This window comes from Salarias fasciatus, unplaced genomic scaffold (genome assembly GCF_902148845.1).
Source record: "Salarias fasciatus unplaced genomic scaffold, fSalaFa1.1, whole genome shotgun sequence".
Taxonomy (NCBI): domain Eukaryota; kingdom Metazoa; phylum Chordata; class Actinopteri; order Blenniiformes; family Blenniidae; genus Salarias; species Salarias fasciatus.
In genome coordinates this window covers 46520-67013 of record NW_021941257.1, presented here as the reverse complement: position 1 = coordinate 67013, position 20494 = coordinate 46520, and the positions used below count along the sequence as shown (strand labels likewise).

The 20494-nt window shown below is 58.9% G+C and overlaps 1 protein-coding gene across 1 annotated transcript in view; it reads right to left on the bottom strand.

The window, feature by feature from the left end:
• Positions 1 to 16854, bottom strand: part of fer (fer (fps/fes related) tyrosine kinase) — a 31614-nt gene extending 14760 nt beyond the window's left edge. The window contains 11 exon segments of the mRNA XM_030086838.1: positions 890 to 988; positions 1064 to 1262; positions 2023 to 2145; positions 2402 to 2521; positions 2596 to 2733; positions 3967 to 4150; positions 4231 to 4330; positions 4394 to 4567; positions 4651 to 4782; positions 15593 to 15717; positions 16548 to 16854. Coding sequence (XP_029942698.1) covers positions 890 to 988; positions 1064 to 1262; positions 2023 to 2145; positions 2402 to 2521; positions 2596 to 2733; positions 3967 to 4150; positions 4231 to 4330; positions 4394 to 4567; positions 4651 to 4782; positions 15593 to 15661 — 1338 coding nt within the window. The 5' untranslated portion in view covers positions 15662 to 15717; positions 16548 to 16854.
• Positions 16855 to 20494: the final 3640 nt, after the last annotated feature.

The following is a 20494-nucleotide window of genomic DNA, read 5'->3' as shown; positions in this document are numbered from 1 at the left end:
GTGTGTGTGTGTGTGTGTGTAATCGTGAGTTTTTAAGCATGTTTTAGATCTGCCTGTCTGAGGGTGGACTGATTCTGGGATTGGTGTTATTTTGTGTAGAAAAGCCCAACTGGGGACGGGAGCTGTGGACTAGCTCTGCTAGAAACTCTGAAGCTCCACATCAGCTGCAAACGTTGTTCTGCAGCTCCGTCTGTCTGCAGCTGCGTCTGTCTGCAGCTGCGTCTGTCTGCAGCTGCGTCTGTCTGCAGCTGCGTCTGTCTGCAGCTCCGTCTGTCTGCAGCTGCGTCTGTCTGCAGCTCCGTCTGTCTGCAGCTGCGTCTGTCTGCAGCTGCGTCTGTCTGCAGCTCCGTCTGTCTGCAGCTCCGTCTGTCTGCAGCTCCGTCTGTCTGCAGCTGCGTCTGTCTGCAGCTGCGTCTGTCTGCAGCTGCGTCTGTCTGCAGCTGCGTCTGTCTGCAGCTCCGTCTGTCTGCAGCTCCGTCTGTCTGCAGCTCCGTCTGTCTGCAGCTGCGTCTGTCTGCAGCTGCGTCTGTCTGCAGCTCCGTCTGTCTGCAGCTGCGTCTGTCTGCAGCTGCGTCTGTCTGCAGCTCCGTCTGTCTGCAGCTCCGTCTGTCTGCAGCTGCGTCTGTCTGCAGCTGCGTCTGTCTGCAGCTGTCCCTCTCAAATACAGTAAATAATAAACAAGAACACTAAATAGTCCTAATTTCCAAATTTCTGTCAACTTTTTGCTTTTTTTTTTTTTTTACATAAACACGGTGGGCTCCTCTGGAAGTCCAACCGCCGGGCTGAGCTGGAAACCCTGTGCAGGGGAGACAGGTGTCTCAGGGGAGACGGGTGTCTCAGGGGAGACGGGTGTCTCAGGGGAGACGGGTGTCTCAGGGTGGGGTCTCACCGAGGTGGAGGAGCCCAGCAGGGCCTTGGGGGAGCGGATCATCCCGGCCAGGGAGTGGCGCAGCGTGTCGAAGCGGGAGCTCTTCTCCTTGGTTTTGTCCTGGACGAGAAGACGCCTTTACTTCCTGCGGCGAGTCGGACGGCCGATCGCGGCCCGGATCGGAGCGGGGTTTACCGTGGACCCGACGGAGCGAGCGTCGTCCTCGTACGGCAGAGCCGGGGCGGCGGGCGGCGGGGGCGGCGAGGCGGCGGCGGCCAAGCGGGCGTCCAGCAAGGCCTTCTGGGAGCCGAGACGGACCTCGGAGCTGCGCAGGGATTGGACGGCGTGACGCAGCTCCAGGAGGGACAGCTTCTGGCTGAGCAGCAGGACGCAGCTGGAGGGACAGACGGGGTCAGCAGCAGACAGCGGCCGTCCCCGTCTCTGTCCCCGTCCCTGTCTCTGTCCCCATTTCCATCTGCGTCCCCGTCTCCGTCTCCATCCCTATCCCTGTCCCCATCCCTGTCTCCGTGCCTGTCTCCATCCCCATCTCTGTCCCCGTCCTTGTCTCCATCCCCGTCTCTGTCCCCGTCCCTGTCTCCATCCCCGTCTCTGTCCCCATTTCCATCTGCGTCCCCGTCCCTGTCCCCGTCCCCGTCTCCATCCCTGTCTCTGTCCCCGTCCCTATCCCTGTCCCCGTCCTTGTCTCCATCCCCGTCTCTGTCCCCATTTCCATCTGCGTCCCCGGCTCTGTCTCTGTCTCCATCTCTGTCCCCGTCCCTGTCTCTGTTCCCGTCTTTGTCTCTGTCCCCATCTCCATCTCTGTCCCTGTCTCCGTTCCCGTCTCTGTCTCCATATCTGTCCCCATCCCCGTCTTCATCTCTGTCCCCGTCCCTGTCTCCGTCTCTGTCCCAATCTCCGTCCCCGTCTCATCCCCATTTCCATCTGCGTCCCCAGCTCTGTCTCTGTCCCTGTCTCCGTGCCTGTCTCCGTCCCTGTCTCCATCTCTGTCCCCGTCCTTGTCTCTGTTCCCGTCTCTGTCTCCGTCCCCGTCTCCATCTCCGTCTCCGTCCCTGTCTCTGTTCCCTTCTCTGTTCCCGTCTCCATCTCCGTCCCCGTCCCCGTCTCCGTCCCCGTCCCCGTCTCCTCACACTCACTCGCTCTTCCTCTCGGCGCCGCTCTGGCTGGTCTGGATCTTGGCGTGGAGCTCGTCGGCCAACGCCTCCTTGGTCCGCAGGTTCTGCTGAGTCAGCGCCAGTTCCTCCGAGGCAGAGGACAGCCTGGAGACGAGAACCGGGCTGAAGAGGCGGACCACCAAGACCCCAGAACCCGGCTGAAGAGGCGGACCACCAAGACCCCAGAACCGGGCTGAAGAGGCGGACCACCAAGACCCCAGAACCGGGCTGAAGAGGCGGACCACCAAGACCCCAGAACCCGGCTGAAGAGGCGGACCACGAGGCCCGGACGGCGGCGGCGGCGGCGGCGGCGGCGGCGGCGGCGGCGGCGGCGGCGGGCGGCGGCGGCGGCGGGGCTCACATGGCCTGCAGGTGGTCGGCCGTCAGCGTGTTCCACAGCAGCTCGTCGGCCGGGAGGTTCTCCGCCTCCTCCGACAGCGACGCGTCGAAGTCCACGCGGGCCTCGGGCGTCTCCGGAGACCTGAGAACCCCGGGAATCGGTTACCGCGGCAACAGTGCCGTGCCGAGCCGTCCCGTCCCCGGCGGCGCCCCCACCTGTAGGCCTCGATGAAGTGCTGGTACTCGGCCTGCGGGTCGATCTGCTGCACGGCGGCCGCCAGCTGCTGGTGGACCTGGACCACCTCCTCCGTCAGCAGGCTGCTGATCTCACAGTACTCCTCCAGGATGCTCCTCCTGCAGGGACACGCGTCAGGACCCGGGAACCAGGACCCGGCCCGGAGCCAGGACCCGGCCCGGGAGCCAGGACCCGGCCCGGGAACCAGGACCCGGTCCGGGAGCCAGGACCCGGCCCGGGAGTCGGGAGCCAGGACCCGGCCCGGGAACCAGGAGCCAGGACCTGGCCCGGGAACCAGGACCCGGCCCGGGAGCCAGGACCCGGTCGGGGAGCCAGGACCCGGCCCGGGAGCCAGGACCCGGCCCGGGAACCAGGAGCCAGGACCTGGCCCGGGAACCAGGACCCGGCCCGGGAGCCAGGACCCGGTCGGGGAGCCAGGACCCGGCCCGGGAGCCAGGACCCGGCCCGGGAGCCAGGACCCGGCCCGGGAGCCAGGACCCGGCCCGGGAGCCAGGACCCGGCCTGGGACACAAGACTGTCCTGCCCCCTCCCTCCCAGCCCACCCCTGCTTCCAGGGCCCCGCCCCTGATCCTAGCCCAGCCCCGCCCCCTGCCCCCTCCCTCCCAGCCCCGCCCCCTGCTCCCAGCCCCGCCCCTCCCAGCCCCGCCCCTGCTCCCAGCCCCGCCCCGCCCTCCCGCCCCCTGCTCCCTCCCTCCAGCCCCGCCTCCTGCTCACAGCCCCGCCCCCTGCTCCCTCCCTCCAGCCCCGCCTCCTGCTCACAGCCCCGCCCCCTGCTCCCTCCCTCCAGCCCGCCTCCTGCTCACAGCCCCGCCCCCTTCTCCCTCCCTCCCAGCCCCGCCCCCTGCTCCCAGCCCCGCCCCTCCGCCCCCTGCTCCTTCCCTCCCAGCCCCGCCCCCTCCCTCCCAGCCCCGCCCCCTGCTCCCAGCCCAGCCCCGCCCCCTGCTCCCTCCCTCCCAGCCCCGCCCCCTGCTCCCAGCCCCGCCCCTCCGCCCCCTGCTCCTTCCCTCCCAGCCCCGCCCCCTCCCTCCCAGCCCCGCCCCCTGCTCCCAGCCCCGCCCCTCCGCCCCCTCCCTCCCAGCCCCGCCCCCTGCTCCCTCCCTCCCGCCCCTGCTCCCAGCCCCGCCCCTCCCTCCCGCTCCTTCCCTCCCAGCCCCGCCCCCTCCCTCCCAGCCCCGCCCCCTGCTCCCAGCCCAGCCCCGCCCCCTGCTCCCTCCCTCCCAGCCCCGCCCCCTGCTCCCAGCCCCGCCCCTCCGCCCCCTGCTCCTTCCCTCCCAGCCCCGCCCCCTGCCTCCCAGCCCCGCCCCTGCCTCCCAGCCCCGCCCCCTGCTCACAGCGCCAGCGTCATGTCCTCCTGCATGGCCTGCAGGGCGTCCAGCAGGGCGGGGCCGGCGGCGCTGCGGTGCTGGTCCTGCTGCGCCCGGGCGCCGCACACCGCCACCACGTACTGGTTGTGCAGGTTGTGCAGCTTGGCCGTGGCCTTGTCGTAGCGCTCTCGCGCTCGCTCCGCTTCCCGGCCTGCGATTGGACGACAGAGACGCGGGGGGTGAACGGCGGCCGGCGGGCGGGCGCGGGTCCCGGCGGCGGCGGCGGCGGACCTTTGGTCAGCGCTTCCCGGTACTTGTCCCGGGCGCCGTTGGCCTCGCGGCTCAGCTGCCGGTACGACGCCTTCAGCTTCTCCAGGTCGGTCCCGGTGATCTGCGGGAACAAGCGGGACGTCAGCTGAGGCCGCGGCCGCGGGGCGGGAAGCGCGAGCGCCACCTTGTGGTTGTGGCTCTCCAGCTGCTGATGAAGACTCTGGTAGCTCTTCTTCACTTGCTGCTTGTCCCGGATGAGCGTGGCCAGGCGGTGCACGGGCCCCGAGTTCAGGTCGTCGGCGTGGCTCCTCACGACCCGGCCCAGCGCCTCCGTCTGCCGCACCACCTGCGACCACGCCTGACGGACACGCACGCTGAGCGCCGGCGGCACGGGAGGCTCCGCCCGCCGGCCCCGCCCGCCGGCCCCGCCCACCGGCTCACCTTGCCCACGGTGCTGACGTAGTCCGCCGCCTCGTGCCGCTCCGGCTGCTGAGTCATGCTGAGCAGCAGCGCCGCGTAGTCCCGGTCGCTCTTCACCCGCTGAGTCATGAAGCGCTTCACCGTGTCCAGCAGCTGGGGACGGGACGGGACGGGACGGGACGGGACGGGACGGGACGGGGGACGGGACGGGGACAGGGGACGGGACGGGGGACGGGACGGGGACAGGGGACGGGGACGGGACGGGGACAGGGGACGGGGACGGGACGGGACGGGACGGGACGGGGACGGGGGACGGGACGGGGACAGGGGACGGGACGGGGACGGGGACAGGGGACGGGACGGGACGGGACGGGACGGGACGGGGGACGGGACGGGGACAGGGGACGGGACGGGGGACGGGACGGGGGACGGGACGGGGGACGGGACGGGACGGGGACAGGGGACGGGACGGAACGGGACGGGACGGGGGACGGGACGGGGACAGGGGACGGGACGGGACGGGACGGGGGACGGGACGGGGACAGGGGACGGGACGGGGGACGGGACAGGGACAGGGGACGGGACGGGGGACGGGACAGGGGACAGGACGGGGGACGGGACAGGGGACAGGACAGGAGGACAGGAGGACAGGGGACAGGACAGGAGGACGGGACAGGGGACGGGGGATGGGACAGAGGACGGGACAGGGGACAGGACAGAGAACGGGGGGACATAAGGACAGGAAGACACTCTCATTCAGAGGTCCTACTTTCTACCAGCAGACACCAACAGATCCACACTGCTGTGGAGGGAGACCCAGAACCGCAGAACCGCAGAACCCCAGAACTGCAGAACTGCAGAACCGCAGAACCCTAGAACCGCAGAACCGCAGAACCGCAGAACCGCAGAACCCCAGAACTGCAGAACCGCAGAACCACAGAACCCCAGAACCGCAGAACCGCAGAACCGCAGAACCGCAGAACCCCAGAACTGCAGAACCACAGAACCACAGAACCCCAGAACCCCAGAACTGCAGAACCACAGAACCACAGAACCCCAGAACCGCAGAACTGCAGAACCACAGAACCACAGAACCCCAGAACCGCAGAACCGCAGAACCACAGAACCCCAGAACCCCAGAACTGCAGAACCACAGAACCACAGAACCCCAGAACCGCAGAACCGCAGAACCACAGAACCGCAGAACCCTAGAACCACAGAACCCCAGAACTGCAGAACCACAGAACCACAGAACCCCAGAACCGCAGAACCGCAGAACCACAGAACCGCAGAACCCTAGAACCACAGAACCCCAGAACTGCAGAACCACAGAACCACAGAACCCCAGAACCGCAGAACCGCAGAACCGCAGAACCCCAGAACTGCAGAACCCCAGAACCGCAGAACTGCAGAACCGCAGAACCCTAGAACCACAGAACCCCAGAACTGCAGAACCACAGAACCACAGAACCCCAGAACCGCAGAACCGCAGAACCACAGAACCGCAGAACCGCAGAACCACAGAACCGCAGAACCCTAGAACCACAGAACCGCAGAACCACAGAACCCTAGAACCACAGAACCGCAGAACCACAGAACCCCAGAACCGCAGAACCGCAGAACCCTAGAACCACAGAACCGCAGAACCACAGAACCCCAGAACCGCAGAACCGCAGAACCACAGAACCGCAGAACCGCAGAACCGCAGAACTGTAGAACCACAGAACCCCAGAACTGCAGAACCCCAGAACTGCAGAACCCCAGAACTGCAGAACCGCAGAACCACAGAACTGCAGAACCCAGAACTGCAGAACCCCAGAACCGCAGAACCGCAGAACCACAGAACCCCAGAACTGCAGAACCACAGAACCCCAGAACCACAGAACCCCAGACCCACGGGACAGGGTTCTGCAGGAGAACGCCCAGCAGAGCAGAACTCATCTAGTCTGAGAAACGATCATCTCTTCGAATCCAAGACAATCTAATGTAATCTAGTCTAAACTAATGTAATCTAAGATAAGATAATCTAATGTAATCTAGTCTAAACTAATGTAATCTAAGATAAGACAATCTAATGTAATCTAGTCTAAACTAATGTAATCTAAAATAAGATAATCTAATGTAATCTAGTCTAAACTAATGTAATCTAAGATAAGACAATCTAATGTAATCTAGTCTAAACTAATGTAATCTAAAATAAGATAATCTAATGTAATCTAGTCTAAACTAATGTAATCTAAGATAAGACAATCTAATGTAATCTAGTCTAAACTAATGTAATCTAAGATAAGACAATCTAATGTAATCTAGTCTAAACTAATGTAATCTAAGATAAGATAATCTAATGTAATCTAGTCTAAACTAATGTAATCTAAGATAAGACAATCTAATGTAATCTAGTCTAAACTAATGTAATCTAAAATAAGATAATCTAATGTAATCTAGTCTAAACTAATGTAATCTAAGATAAGATAATCTAATGTTGGGGTTTACAATTGTAATTAATAAATAAATTACTTAAATATTGATTACCAGGAGTAATTGATTACTTTAATTAATCTAGTTACTTGTTAATTTGAGTAAATTGATATTTACCACTTAATAACTGCAGGTCATTCACACTGGGTCGTTACTAACAGTCGATGACGTCGTAGTAAAGTGTTGAAGTGACGCAGCAGGTAATCTAAGCCAACATCAGCCGTCACTGCTCAGAGCCCGCCGTGTTTACCTGTTAATGCAGTCAAATAATCAGCTGCTGGGAATGAGCAGACCAGAGGGATTTAACCATCTAATCACTGATTAAAGCTCGGCTTGGTGATCTTGGAAAACTGGCGTTAGCATGTAGCATCTCCCCAAAGCTCCGCCTAGCTAGCTCCGCCCAGCTCCCACCCCATTGGAGGAGCTCCCGTTGGCAGCGGAGACGTGGAGACGTTCGCGGCATCCAGTGCGTTCCTGGCGTAACCCGTCCCCAGCGCTTCGTTTTCTTCATTTTCTTTATTTGCACTACGTCAAGTCATGCCGCACTCAACGGTGAGTACCGTATTGGCCCGAATAGAAGACCATGTTTTTTTCCAGAAACTGCATCCTCAAAAGTGGGGTGGTGTTATAATCACGGACTTACGGTAGATGGTCAATACGCATCCGCGCCGCTAGATGGAGCCAAAGTATCACTGAGCAGAGAGCGAGTGGAGCGATGAAATGAGATCAAATGATCTGATGAAAGATGGCGGATCATCTGGAACAAAGGGGCTGAACGCTGGACAACTGAGCAACAACAGAGGAGAAGTTATGATACCAACTTTAAACTGACGGTGATCAACGCAGCAGAGTCATCAAACTACTGCCAAGCCGCCAGGAGGTCTGGTGGAGCAGAGCCTCGTTCTGACTGGAGAGCACAGAAAAAACACTCCAGATGCTAACGCTATGAGAAAAGCTTTCCTGGTCCTGAGAGACGCTTCAGAGAGACTGATAGAAGGGAGAGAGAATACGTCTCTGAAAGACGGACAGACGGAATGTCCACCACCAGAGCCTGATTCAGCTGAAGGACCTGGACAGTTATTTACTTCATTTATGCAGTTTGGACCCTTGAGGTTCTTATTTGTTGCTTATTGTTTCTTATTTTGAGAAAGAGAATATATTTTTTCATTTTCTATCTCGTGAAATGTTATCTCAGTAGTGAGTTTTGAGTTTATAATAATTGTATAATAAAAAGTTGTTTTATGAGTGACCTTATTGTCTTCAGCATTTTTTTTTTTTTTTTTCACAAAATGATCTTTGAAAAATAGGGTGGTGTTATAATCGGAGTGGTCTTGTATTCAGGCCAATACGGTAATACAGAAGATGGACCACAACATGCATCCCTGTCTGAAAACACAACAAGCCAGCATTTAAAATCAGAGCTGCTAGCTCAATGCTAACTATTAATGGAAACACCATTGACATGCTAACGGAATTAGCATCTGCGTTGAAACTTCAAAACAAACTGACAAACTCCCAAGTATCAGTTTCCCCTCCATCCTGAACATCAGCTGAGTATACTCGAGTACTGACAGGCAGGTATTCTGGATGCTGTTTGAAATGAAGCTTAGAAAAACCAGCAGCAGCCACACTGCTCAGTCTTCTTCTCTCACTGCTGCAGGCTGACTCTCTGTCCAGCTCACTAGCTCCCCCTAACGGGGGGCGGAGCCACTGCATGGAGCAGAGGCAGTCCAGCTCCCCGGGACCCTGGCTCCATCCAGTCCTCCATCCAGTCCTCCATCCAGTCCTCCATCCAGTCCTCCACCCAGTCCTCCACCCAGTCCTCCATCCAGTCCTCCACCCAGTCCTCCACCCAGTCCTCCATCCAGTCCCCCATCCAGTCCTCCATCCAGTCCTCCATCCAGTCCCCCATCCAGTCCCCCATCCAGTCCTCCACCCAGTCCTCCACCCAGTCCTCCACCCAGTCCTCCATCCAGTCCCCCATCCAGTCCTCCACCCAGTCCTCCACCCAGTCCTCCATCCAGTCCCCCATCCAGTCCTCCATCCAGTCCTCCACCCAGTCCTCCATCCAGTCCTCCATCCAGTCCTCCATCCAGTCCTCCACCCAGTCCTCCATCCAGTCCCCCATCCAGTCCTCCACCCAGTCCTCCACCCAGTCCTCCATCCAGTCCCCCATCCAGTCCTCCACCCAGTCCTCCACCCAGTCCTCCATCCAGTCCTCCATCCAGTCCTCCACCCAGTCCTCCATCCAGTCCCCCATCCAGTCCTCCATCCAGTCCTCCACCCAGTCCTCCATCCAGTCCCCCATCCAGTCCCCCATCCAGTCCTCCATCCAGTCCTCCATCCAGTCCTCCACCCAGTCCTCCACCCAGTCCTCCACCCAGTCCTCCATCCAGTCCCCCATCCAGTCCCCCATCCAGTCCCCCATCCAGTCCTCCATCCAGTCCTCCACCCAGTCCTCCACCCAGTCCTCCACCCAGTCCTCCATCCAGTCCCCCATCCAGTCCTCCACCCAGTCCTCCACCCAGTCCTCCATCCAGTCCCCCATCCAGTCCTCCATCCAGTCCTCCACCCAGTCCTCCATCCAGTCCTCCATCCAGTCCTCCATCCAGTCCCCCATCCAGTCCTCCATCCAGTCCTCCATCCAGTCCTCCACCCAGTCCTCCACCCAGTCCCCCATCCAGTCCTCCATCCAGTCCTCCACCCAGTCCTCCATCCAGTCCTCCATCCAGTCCTCCATCCAGTCCCCCATCCAGTCCTCCATCCAGTCCTCCATCCAGTCCTCCATCCAGTCCTCCATCCAGTCCCCCATCCAGTCCTCCATCCAGTCCTCCACCCAGTCCCCCATCCAGTCCTCCACCCAGTCCTCCACCCAGTCCTCCATCCAGTCCTCCATCCAGTCCTCCACCCAGTCCTCCATCCAGTCCTCCATCCAGTCCTCCATCCAGTCCCCCATCCAGTCCTCCATCCAGTCCTCCACCCAGTCCTCCACCCAGTCCTCCACCCAGTCCCCCATCAGAGCACCACCCCGTTTTAGAGAAAACCATTCCTGGAAAAAAACACTTGGTCTTATATTCGGGCCAAAACGGTGATTATTAACACCTGGTTAAAGCTCGGGTTGGTGATTTGAGTGAGATACATTTTTTTAAATACTGGTTAAAATTATCTTTATGACCCGATGGGAAACATTTCATAGCGTGTTTTTAAAGTAGTTTGGAAAAGATCCGCTATCTGCAGCAGGAGGAAAACGGGAAAAACAGCAACCAATAGTCTTGAGGGGACACCTTTTTTTAAACCAATCAAATCCCTTCGCCGTTCGACCTGCCCCCTGCGCGTACATGTACGCGTGCACTGACCCTGGTTCAGCGCACGTAGAAGGACGGAGCGTCGTTGCAGAACGGCGGAGACGAATGTTTGGGGCTTTACCGTATTGGTCCGAATATAAGACGACTCCGATTATAACCCGACTGCTAGTTTTCAAAGATCATTTTGTGAAAAAAAAAAAAATGCTGAAGACTGTATGGTCACTCATAAAACAACTTTTTATTATACAATTATTATAAACTCAAAAACTTGCAACTGAGAACATTTCACGAGATATAAAATGAAAAAATATATTCTCTTTCTCAAAATAAGAAACAATAAGCAACAAATAAGAACCTCAAGGGTCCAAACTGCATAAATGATGTAAATAACTGTCCAGGTCCTTCAGCTGAATCAGGCTCTGGTGGTGGACATTCCATCTGTCTGTCTTTCAGAGACGTATTCTCTCTCCCTTCTATCAGTCTCTCTGAAGCGTCTCTCAGGACCACGGAAAGCTTTTCTCATAGCGTTAGCATCTGGAGTGTTTTTTCTGTGCTCTCCAATCAGAACGAGGCTCTGCTCCACCAGACCTCCTGGCGGCTTGGCAGTAGTTTGATGACTCTGCTGCGTTGATCACCATCAGTTTAAAGTTGGTATCATAACTTCTCCTCTGTTGTTGCTCAGTTGTCCAGCGTTCAGCCCCTTTGTTCCAGATGATCCGCCATCTTTCATCAGATCATCTGATCTCGTTTCATCGCTCCACTCGCTCTCTGCTCAGTGATACTTTGGCTCCATCTAGTGGCGCGGATGCGTATTGACCATCTACCGTAAGTCCGCCATTATAACACCACCCCACTTTGAGGATGCAGTTTCTGGAAAAAAACATGTTCTTCTATTCGGGCCAATACGGTAGTTCACTTACATGTAGATCTGGTTTGTAGGGGTGTCCTGATCCGATATTGATATCGGATATCGGTCCGATATCAGCCAAAAAACAAATATCGGATTTTATCGGATTGCATCTAAAATCTCCGATATAAGTGGTCTCAACACAGCAGGTGGCGGTAATGCACCACGTTGGTGCCGTCTGCCACAAAGGCCAAAGAAGAAAAGCACCGGATCCAGCCGTCGGACATCTCCAACGTCTGTGATCCAGCATGCAGAGCCCACAAGATCACAACACCTCTGTGATCCAGCATGCAGAGCCCACAAGATCACAACACCTCTGTGATCCAGCATGCAGAGCCCACATGATCACACCGCCTCTGTGAGCTACTGCCGGAGCAGGAAGTGGCCGTGGGGCAGCATTTCACCGTCAGCCGGGACAGAGACGCTGCAGCTGAGTCTCGTTTCCCGTGGCGGCAGAGAACCCGGAACGTTTAAAACGACCAACCTCGTCGCACGTTTGAAGCTTGTGTTTTCTAAGAGCCGGTCAGTGAAGCTGGAGCTGTGAGCTGTGAGCAGCTGGACGGTGACAGTGTTGTTGTTGTTGTTGTTGTTGTTGTTGTTGTTGTTGTTGTTTTCATGCTCACCTTCAGTTGTTCCACCATGTACTGACAGTAAAAAATAACTAGAGGACTGGAACTGTTTGTGTTTAAAAGTATCATTTGGTTTATTGGAGCTATTAAGGTTATTTTTCAGCATCTTCTCCTGAAACTGTTTTCTTATGTTGCTCCGCTGTGGAGCACTGCAGGTTTTATGTTGAAGGTTAAAATGTTTGTAACCAATCGATTAATAATAAACGGGTCAGTTTTTCTCACACCTGCTGTAGCTGACTGCTGTTCTCTGTAACATCACTTGATCAAGTCTTTTCCAACATTCCACATTAAAAAATAAGTAATAAAGTATGTGATTCGCGCCGATATCGTATCGGACCAATATCGTATCGGCCAAAACTCAAGGTTGCGATATCGGCATCGTACCGGAAGTGAAAAAAGTTGTATTGGGACATCCCTACTGGTTGGCTTCAGTTTTCCAGTCTTCAGGAGAAAGTAGTTGACAGCTATGAGTAAACAGCAGGTTAGCGCTCTATGCTAATATTATTAGCTTACCGAGACGACGGTCCCTCTTCATCTTTGTCACGAGCCACGACGTCTTCCGTTTCAGGTGCTCATGCATCGCAGTCGTGCTGCCGTGGAAGGCAGATCCTGCACTGCACTTTTCTCTGAGGTTTTCTTGTTATGCTCCCACACTTCTGAGCTCCGCTGCCGCCGGGCGGCCATGACACCAGGCTGGTGTCGTCGCGGCTGACACGACTGCGCATGTCTGTCAAATACGGCGAGGCGGACGCAGCAGTGGACGGTACCGCAGCAGTGGACGGTACCGCAGCAGTTTCCAGACAAAAACAAACATTTAAAAAAAAAAAACCCGACGTCTCGACTATTAAATTAGTCGTCGATGATTTTAATAGTCGACATAATCGTGATTAATCGACTAATCGTGGCAGCCCTAATGGTTAGAAAGTTATTTCCATCATTAATGCAGTTATTGAACCTTTGAGGCTCTTAATTGTTGCTTATTCTGAGAAAGAGCATATATTTTTATTTAATACTGCAGTAATGTGTTTAATCTTAAATCAGGTGAAATGTTTTCTCTGCTGTGAGTTTTTGAGTTCAGAATAATTGTACAATAAAAAGTTCTCTCATGAGTAGCCTTGTTGTCTTCAACATGTTTTTATTTTCACAAAATGATATTTGAAAAATAGGGGTCGTCTTATATTCGGGCCGATACGGTGATCCATACAGCCACAAATGACCGATTGCTGGAAACGGGTGAATTACAGGATATGGGCTGAGAGAAGCTGTGAATTATGCGTCAAATACACCTGTGGGTTATTTCATTATTATTCCTGGGGCTCCGCCTCGTCAGAGCAACATTAATCACAAACGTTCAGTCTGAAAATGGACAGTTAGTTTTAAGCTGGTCGTTAATCTTTGGATAAACGGTTAAATTACCAGAGAAGCGTGGGATCGAGCGCCGACTGTTACGACCAGAGACTCGTCACGAAACCACCAGAAGCTCCAGGAATCCTCCGCTTCCCTGATGAGCCATTATTAAAACGTCTGTTCCTGATCAGCACGGCCACAACAGATCTGATCCAGAGCAGGCAAGCAAGAGAGTGTGTGTGTGTGTGTGTGTGTGTGTGTGTGTGTGTGTGTGTGTGTGTGTGTGTGTGTCAGGTACTGAGGGTGACAGAGCACTATGTGGTGGGCGTGTTTCTTTAGGAAGGCAGGGTGTTAACACTTCACCTCATAGGTCAGTAACTACAGGTCACTCCCGCTCCCTGCAGGCAGAGGTCAGTAACTACAGGTCACTACCGCTCCCTGCAGGCAGAGGTCAGTAACTACAGGTCACTACCGCTCCCTGCAGGCAGAGGTCAGTAACTACAGAACACTCCCGCTCCCTGCAGGCAGAGGTCAGTAACTACAGAACACTACCGCTCCCTGCAGGCAGAGGTCAGTAACTACAGGTCACTACCGCTCCCTGCAGGCAGAGGGCGGCAACTACAGGTCACTACCGCTCCCTGCAGGCAGAGGGCGGCAACTACAGGTCACTACCGCTCCCTGCAGGCAGAGGTCAGTAACTACAGGTCACTACCGCTCCCTGCAGGCAGAGGGCGGCAACTACAGGTCACTACCGCTCCCTGCAGGCAGAGGCCAGTAACTACAGGTCAGTACCGCTCCCTGCAGGCAGAGGTCAGTAACTACAGGTCACTACCGCTCCCTGCAGGCAGAGGCCAGTAACTACAGGTCACTACCGCTCCCTGCAGGCAGAGGTCAGTAACTACAGGTCACTACCGCTCCCTGCAGGCAGAGGTCAGTAACTACAGGTCACTACCGCTCCCTGCAGGCAGAGGCCAGTAACTACAGGTCAGTACCGCTCCCTGCAGGCAGAGGTCAGTAACTACAGGTCACTACCGCTCCCTGCAGGCAGAGGTCAGTAACTACAGGTCACTCCCGCTCCCTGCAGGCAGAGGTCAGTAACTACAGGTCACTACCGCTCCCTGCAGGCAGAGGTCAGTAACTACAGGTCACTCCCGCTCCCTGCAGGCAGAGGTCAGTAGCTACAGAACACTACCGCTCCCTGCAGGCAGAGGTCAGTAACTACAGGTCACTACCGCTCCCTGCAGGCAGAGGTCAGTAACTACAGGTCACTACCGCTCCCTGCAGGCAGAGGTCAGTAACTACAGGTCACTCCCACTCCCTGCAGGCAGAGGTCAGTAGCTACAGAACACTACCGCTCCCTGCAGGCAGAGGGAGGTAACTACAGGTCACTCCCGCTCCCTGCAGGCAGAGGTCAGTAGCTACAGGTCACTACCGCTCCCTGCAGGCAGAGGGAGGTAACTACAGGTCACTACCACTCCCTGCAGGCAGAGGGAGGTAACTACAGGTCACTCCCGCTCCCTGCAGGCAGAGGGAGGTAACTACAGGTCACTACCGCTCCCTGCAGGCAGAGGTCAGTAACTACAGGTCACTACCGCTCCCTGCAGGCAGAGGGAGGTAACTACAGGTCACTTCCACTCCCTGCAGGCAGAGGGAGGTAACTACAGGTCACTCCCGCTCCCTGCAGGCAGAGGGAGGTAACTACAGGTCACTACCGCTCCCTGCAGGCAGAGGGAGGTAACTACAGGTCACTACCGCTCCCTGCAGGCAGAGGGAGGTAACTACAGGTCACTCCCGCTCCCTGCAGGCAGAGGGAGGTAACTACAGGTCACTACCGCTCCCTGCAGGCAGAGGGAGGTAACTACAGGTCCGAACCCTCCATTTGGCCACTTGGAGACCAGCCTGTGCCAAACTATACTAAGTGGGTTTTTACTTCTTTGAAAGGAATCTGACTCCTAAATACTTTTAATTTCCACTACAGGAGTCTGTATATACGCAACGCAGCCTTTAGCTCTGACATTGAGCCCATATGTTCTGAGTTTCTGCAGTTTCTGTGCAGAACCCGGCCTCAGACCAGCAGCTGGAGCTTCAGTAACGACTCGTGTCCAGATGAAACAGACGACAAGTTGTAAATGACGCGATGCGATAATCTCGGCTGTGCGACATCGTAAATGGCGATTATATCGTAAATAGGCCCGTCCCGACCAGCTGCTGCCGCTCAGAACTGCTTCTGGAGCGACGTTCCCTGCGTCCAACCGACTGTGGCGGGCAGCGGCGGGCAGCGGCGGATGCCTCCTTACCTTCAGCTCCCAGTCCTGCAGCTTCAGCAGCCCCTCATGGGAGTTCCGCAGGTCCCGACCGAAGCCCATCCTGGATCTGTGTGGTCAGTCTACCGAGGGCGACAGCAGGGGGCCAGCATGGTCCTCTGTGGGGCAGAGAAGCATCAGAACCGCACTTTCACCTTCATCTATCAACACCTCAAGGAACCCAAAGCCGGATGTTATGGGGCTTTAGCCTCTCCCCAGACCCCCTGAACCTGTTTCTAGAACCTCCAGCCCCCCTGAACCTGTTTCCAGCCCCCCCAGACCTGTTCCTAGGCCCACCAGACCCCCTGGACCTGTTTCTAGTCCCACCAGACCCCCTGGACCTGTTTCTAGTCCCACCAGACCCCCTGGACCTGTTCCTAGGCCCACCAGACCCCCTGGACCTGTTTCTAGTCCCACCAGACCCCCTGGACCTGTTCCTAGTCCCACCAGACCCCCTGGACCTGTTCCTAGGCCCACCAGACCCCCTGGACCTGTTTCTAGTCCACCAGACCCCCTGGACCTGTTTCCAGCCCCCCCTGGTTCCGTTTCCAGAACCTCCAGCCCCCCTGGACCTGTTTCCAGCCCCCCCGGACCTGTTTCCAGCCCCCCCGGACCTGTTTCCAGCCCCCCCGGATCTCTGCACAGTGCGATGCTAACAGCAGCCGCGGCTTCTCGTTGGTTTGACTGGGAAGCGCAGCTAGCATGCTAACAGGCTAGCATGCTAACAGGAGCAGGCTGCGCCCTTTGGGGAGCGCGTGAGAGCTGGCGGTAACGGGGAACCAAAAGTAACTAAATCCGCACCAAAGAAGCTATGGGGGAGGCAGCCCTGGAACACAGCGGCCACACGGAGCGTCCCGGCGGCCGGCTGCCGGCGCTCGGCCCGGAGCCCCGGCAGGGGCGGAGGACCGGGGGGAGGCTCACTGTTTTTCTGCTCCTCCGGGCCGCTTACGGTCTCAGAAGCGCCCCGGGACAGGTCGATGTTCGCGGCGAAGGTCGCTGTCTCGTCACCGCAGTCCTCTGCCGTCCTCCGCCGGGCTCATTTCTCTCTCCTGTCGGTTGTTTCTCCCCCGTTTCCCCGTTTCTCCTCCGGTCGCCCCGATCCAGAGCTAAATGCTAACGCCGCCAGGGAGGGGCTTCCGCTGGAACCGGAACGGAGGGACGGCTCATTGTTCCGGAGGGACGAGACCGGACGGATCAACAAGTCCACAGCCGGACAGACGGCAGGCCGCACGAGCACGAGCAGCGTGGTGAACCGATTAGATACACTCATCTGTCAGTCAGATGGACGCCGCTCTGTCACCATGGCAACCTGCTGTGGGCCAGGTGACGAGAGGTGAAGCTCCGCCCACTATCAGACCAGGTCTGACGGAGGATCGATTCACTGTGGACCACACTCCCAAATCCCTGAGGTCAAAGGTCAGCAAGCCCCACAGCTGGACAGGTCAAAGGTCAGCAAGCCCCACAGCTGGATAGGTCAAAGGTCAGCAAGCCCCACAGCTGGACAGGTCAAAGGTCAGCAAGCCCCACAGCTGGACAGGTCAAAGGTCAGCAAGCCCCCTAACAGAAGGCTCCGGAGCCACGCCCCCTAACCCGGCTCACAGGCCAGACTCCCCTGCAGCCCAGGCCGGGACCAGGGGTGCAGCGCGCTGCAGCGCCCCCTAGCGAACGAAGCAAAAACCTCCATAATTGAAAAAGTCCTCGCCTTCTTTTATTTGATCAATAATAACTAATTTAGCGACGTTTGACCCATTAAATGCCGTTTGATGACAGCTTGAAAATAAATCCAGTGTAATAAGATGAACCTGCTCTCTGCGTTATGCAGACGGGGAAGTCGGGCTCACACTGGAGGCTCCAGCAGTGAAGGAAGTCGGGCTCACGCTGGAGGCTCCAGCAGTGAAGGAAGTCGGGCTCACACTGGAGGCTCCAGCAGTGAAGGAAGTCGGGCTCACGCTGGAGGCTCCAGCAGTGAAGGAAGTCCGGCTCACGCTGGAGGCTCCAGCAGTGAAGGAAGTCGGGCTCACGCTGGAGGCTCCAGCAGTGAAGGAAGTCGGGCTCACGCTGGAGGCTCCAGCAGTGAAGGAAGTCGGGCTCACACTGGAGGCTCCAGCAGTGAAGGAAGTCGGGCTCACGCTGGAGGCTCCAGCAGTGAAGGAAGTCGGGCTCACGCTGGAGGCTCCAGCAGTGAAGGAAGTCGGGCTCACGCTGGAGGCTCCAGCAGTGAAGGAAGTCGGGCTCACGCTGGAGGCTCCAGCAGTGAAGGAAGTCGGGCTCACGCTGGAGGCTCCAGCAGTGAAGGAAGTCGGGCTCACACTACAGCAGCAGGTCAGACCCGCCCAGCGTCAGCCACTCGTCAGTGATCCTGTCAGATCTGGTCATGTGTTCATCATGTGTTCATCATGTGTTCATCATGTGTTCATCATGTGTTCATCATGTGTTCATCATGTGTTCATCCTGCCACGGAGCAGGCTGCTTCTTTGTTATGTTTGATGTCTTGTTGATGGTCTTCCCGATTCATGGTCCGACATGTGAACCGCCGGAACTATCCCTCCCAAGATGCCTTGCAGCTCCTGCCGAGGGGTTTGCCCGTCCCTGAAACCCCAAAGCTATGAGCGAAAGAGGCCCAAGTGTCCAGGCCGGCGGCGGTGGCGGCGGCGGCGGCGGCGGCGGCGGCGGCCTGGCATCGGGTCGAATCAGCAGTCACAGTTCTGTCCTTCTCGGCTCCTCCCCCCGCCGGCGGGGCCACGGGCCGGTACGGGGGGGGGGGCGGTCCCGGTGTCAAACCTGCAGTCGGGCTTCCTGACCCGATCAACAACGGTCCGCCGCCGCGGCCGGCCCTCGCCCGAGTGGACGGTTTGGTGACCGTCCCTTCTCTGGCACCGGGCAGCACGGCCACGCCTCCTGTCCTCCTGGCCTCCACCCGCCGGCGCTCCCTCAGACGGCGGCCTCCAGCGACCTCCGGCTCCCCGGGTGAACTCCCTGCCGAACATGGTTCCAGCCGGCGAGCGCGGGCCGGACCCCTGCACTGGGAGCGGGTCCACCACGGGACCAGGACGGATGGCGGTCCCAGTGGCGTTGGTGGCGGCCGGTGAGGATGGCCAGCCGGGTGGCCAGGGTCGGGTGGAGCCGCTCCCCCGGCCCGTCGCTCCGGGGGTGTACCGGCGTTGTCCAGGTCTTGGTCGCCCCCGGCCGCCTACAGACCTCGGTGAAGACCCGGCTCTCGGAGGTCCGCCCCTGGTCCCTGTGCGGCTGGTCGGGGACGCCGAACCGAGCAAACGCGTCCTCCACGAGCCGCTCCGACCAGGAACCGCTTACGCCTCGTAGTCCATGGCCACCGGGACGCAGCGGGTCCCGGAGTCGGTGACGGGGGACGGGGGACAGGGGACGGGGGACGGGCCCAGGACGTCCACCCCACAGCGCTCCATGGGGGCCCCCACCAGGTCCCGCCGGCTCGGCCCCTTCTGAGCCGTGCACACGTCGCAGCAGCGCACATGGACCTCGGCGTCTCTCCGGCAGCCTGGCCAGTAGAGTCTGTAGTGGCCGGCCCCCGCTGGGCCATGGACCCCCCCAGGACCGCCCACAGCAGAGCTCCGGGGAACCAGCAGCTGGAGGATGTCTCCACTCCGGCCCGGCGCCGCCCCCTTCAGTACAGGAGGCCCCGGAGCTCCATGTCGGCCCATCGGGAGCGGTAGGCCTTCTCCTCGGCCCCGCCCCCCACCAGCCCCAGAGCGGACCGGCATCCGGACCGCAGCCCCGCCCCCCACCAGCCCCGGAGCGGCCCGGCGTCCGGACCGCGGCCCCGCCCCCCACCAGCCCCGGAGCGGACCGGCGTCTGGACCGCGGCCCCGCCCCCCACCAGCCCCGGAGCGGCCCGGCGTCTGGACCGCGGCCCCCGCCCCCCACCAGCCCCGGAGCGGACCGGCGTCTGGACCGCGGCCCCGCCCCCCACCAGCCCCGGAGCAGACCGGCGTCTGGACCGCGGCCCCGCCCCCCACCAGCCCCGGAGCGGACCGGCGTCTGGACCGCGGCCCAGTAGTCCTGCAACTCCTCAGAGGACAATGAGAGGTCGCTCTGGACCTCGAAACTCCGCCCCTCCTGCCGCCGCGCTGGGACACATCGCCATGCTGCCGCCCCGCCCACTGCCGCCCCGCCCACTGCCGGGTCTTAACGGAGCTCTGCCCTCGCTCTGCGGACGTGATTGGTGCCTGCTCTTCAGGGTGGGCGGAGTTATGGGGATTGCTCTTCAGCGGAGCGCCGGTCTCGCGCCGTGGCGGCGGAGTCCTGCTTCTGGTCCTCCTTCTGGTCCTTCTGCCCCTCATGCAGTGCGTTTAAAGTCCCGGCGCCCCACGGTGACGCTTCCCTCTGCGATGTCCCCCTTGACGGGGGAGGACTGTCTGTCCCTCAGGACGCCACTCCCCTTCTCCTCCCCGGAGCCGGTTCTCTCGGACCGGCGCCGGTCCGGCCGGCCACTGTGGAGGCAGCCGTGGTCTCCAGTGGTGGAACCCAGAACCCGGTGGACCCGGAGACAGGAAGTAAGGACTGAACAAGGAGTCCTGGGGAGTCCAGAACAGCGGACAGGAACCAGCAGAACCAGAGAACCACCGCCCAGGTGGCTGTGGAGGAAGAACTGGGTCTGGAGCAGTCCAGGAGGACCTGGACGAGGACGACCTGAAGACAAACTGTCCAGTGTCTCAGGAGGGGACAGCAGGTCTCCAGCAGAGGTTACTCCACCTGTTGGGGGTTGGGGTGCGACAGAGAGCGATCCGGTCTGAACCCGGGTCCCGGGTCCCGGGTGCAGCGCCTCCACCCCCCGCTGAGAGCTCCACCCAGACGCCTCTGAGCCGGGACAGCAGGAGGGGGCGGAGTCCTGGAGGACGCTGGATGCTAACTGTGGACGGT